This window comes from Nanorana parkeri, unplaced genomic scaffold (genome assembly GCF_000935625.1).
Source record: "Nanorana parkeri isolate BGI_ZX_2015 unplaced genomic scaffold, ASM93562v1 scaffold2861, whole genome shotgun sequence".
NCBI lineage: Eukaryota > Metazoa > Chordata > Amphibia > Anura > Dicroglossidae > Nanorana > Nanorana parkeri.
The window spans coordinates 42,493-44,037 of record NW_017309129.1 but is presented as its reverse complement, the minus strand read 5'-3'; the positions used below and the strand labels follow the sequence as shown (position 1 = coordinate 44,037).

The window sequence follows — 1,545 nt, the reverse complement described above, 5'->3', positions numbered from 1 at the left end:
CATAAATGCCTAAAACTTCAATTTTCAACACTAATGGCTTTCATCCAGAATTCTATTATGTAAGGTTTAAAGTTTCTCCTATTATCTATGTACCAGGCAATGAGAAATATTAGCATGATTGTTCTCACATGTTCATACACATCTACGTGATATCACATATGATGACTTTATATGAACCAATGATTTTTCTTCATCACAGCGTGGAGTAATTAATATGTACACCGGGAACCAAAGCACTGTCACAGAATTCATTCTTCTTGGACTCTCCTCGGATCCTTTAGTACAAATTGTTCTGTTCCACATTTTCCTTATAATCTACATGATAGCACTGTCCGGGAACATTCTCCTCATGGTGGCTGTGAGGACCGACAAGCGTCTGCACACCTCCATGTACATCTTCTTGTGTAGTCTGTCCTTCTTGGACATCTGCTACACCTCCTCCATTGTACCCAACACTTTAGTACATTTTCTGTTAGTGAAAAAGACTATTTCATTCATTGGCTGTGCCGTCCAGTTCTTCTTTTCACTGTTCTTGGGGGTGACTGAGTGTCTTCTTCTGGCATTCATGTCCTATGACCGTTACGTTGCCATTTGTAGTCCTCTACATTACAATATGATCATGACTATAAGGGTCTCTTTGATGATGATCAGCATGTCATGGGTGACTGGCTCCATTGTTTCATCTATTGATACATGTTTTACATTCACTTTAACGTTCTGTGGCCCTAACACCATCAACCATTTTTTCTGTGAGCTCCCTCTAATGCTTAAGCTCTCATGCAGTGACATCTCCACAGTCAACATCTTAAAAATGGTGGGCACAGCCATCGTGCTTATCATTCCACTTTCACTGATCCTCATTTCATACATCCGAATCATAGCCGCTGTCATGACAATACGTGCAGGAAAGAACAAAGCCTTTTCCACCTGTATTTCCCACCTTGTGGTGGTGGTCATCTTCTATGGGACGGCCATGTTCATGTACGGTAGACCTGAGCATTCAGTGACAGCGGACACAGACAAAAGGGTGGCAGTATTTTACACGATGATCACTCCGATGCTGAACCCCCTGATCTACAGCTTGAGAAACAAAGATGTTCAGAGAGCAATGAGCAGGCTCTTAGTAGTAGTTTTTCTATCACAAAATGACAACCAAAGTAATATTATAATATTGAACGTATAAACTGGAATTTTGAGCGGATTGCCCCAGGTAGAAATTTGTGTAGTTTTGAAACTCTGTAACATTTGGCCTTTTATTCTTTTGCCCTCCATGATGTCTTACAATTGACCTAAGCTATCATTAAGTTCTTCCGCATTGCAAACTAGTTAGCAGTGGTGGTGTGGTTTGGTACACCCATATTAAATATGTAAGACCAGTGTACGTAGCTCCAGTTGCCATTGTCATTGTGTTTGCAGGGAGAGAAAGGATGAGGCAAAAAGCAGAAAAATAACCTTCTGTTACAGAAATGTTTGTCTGCCCTAAGCAAAAGGATCCGGACGCAATCTGTCAATAGGAAATATGAATGGCCATTAGATATAAGATCT

The 1,545-nt window shown here is 40.6% G+C and overlaps 1 protein-coding gene across 1 annotated transcript; it reads left to right on the top strand.

Moving 5' to 3' along the window:
• The first annotated feature begins 214 nt into the window (after positions 1-214).
• LOC108802435 (olfactory receptor 2D3-like) lies at positions 215-1,183 on the top strand. The gene has a single exon (XM_018574291.1). The coding sequence runs from the start codon at positions 215-217 to the stop codon at positions 1,181-1,183; it is 969 nt and encodes a 322-aa protein (XP_018429793.1).
• Positions 1,184-1,545: the final 362 nt, after the last annotated feature.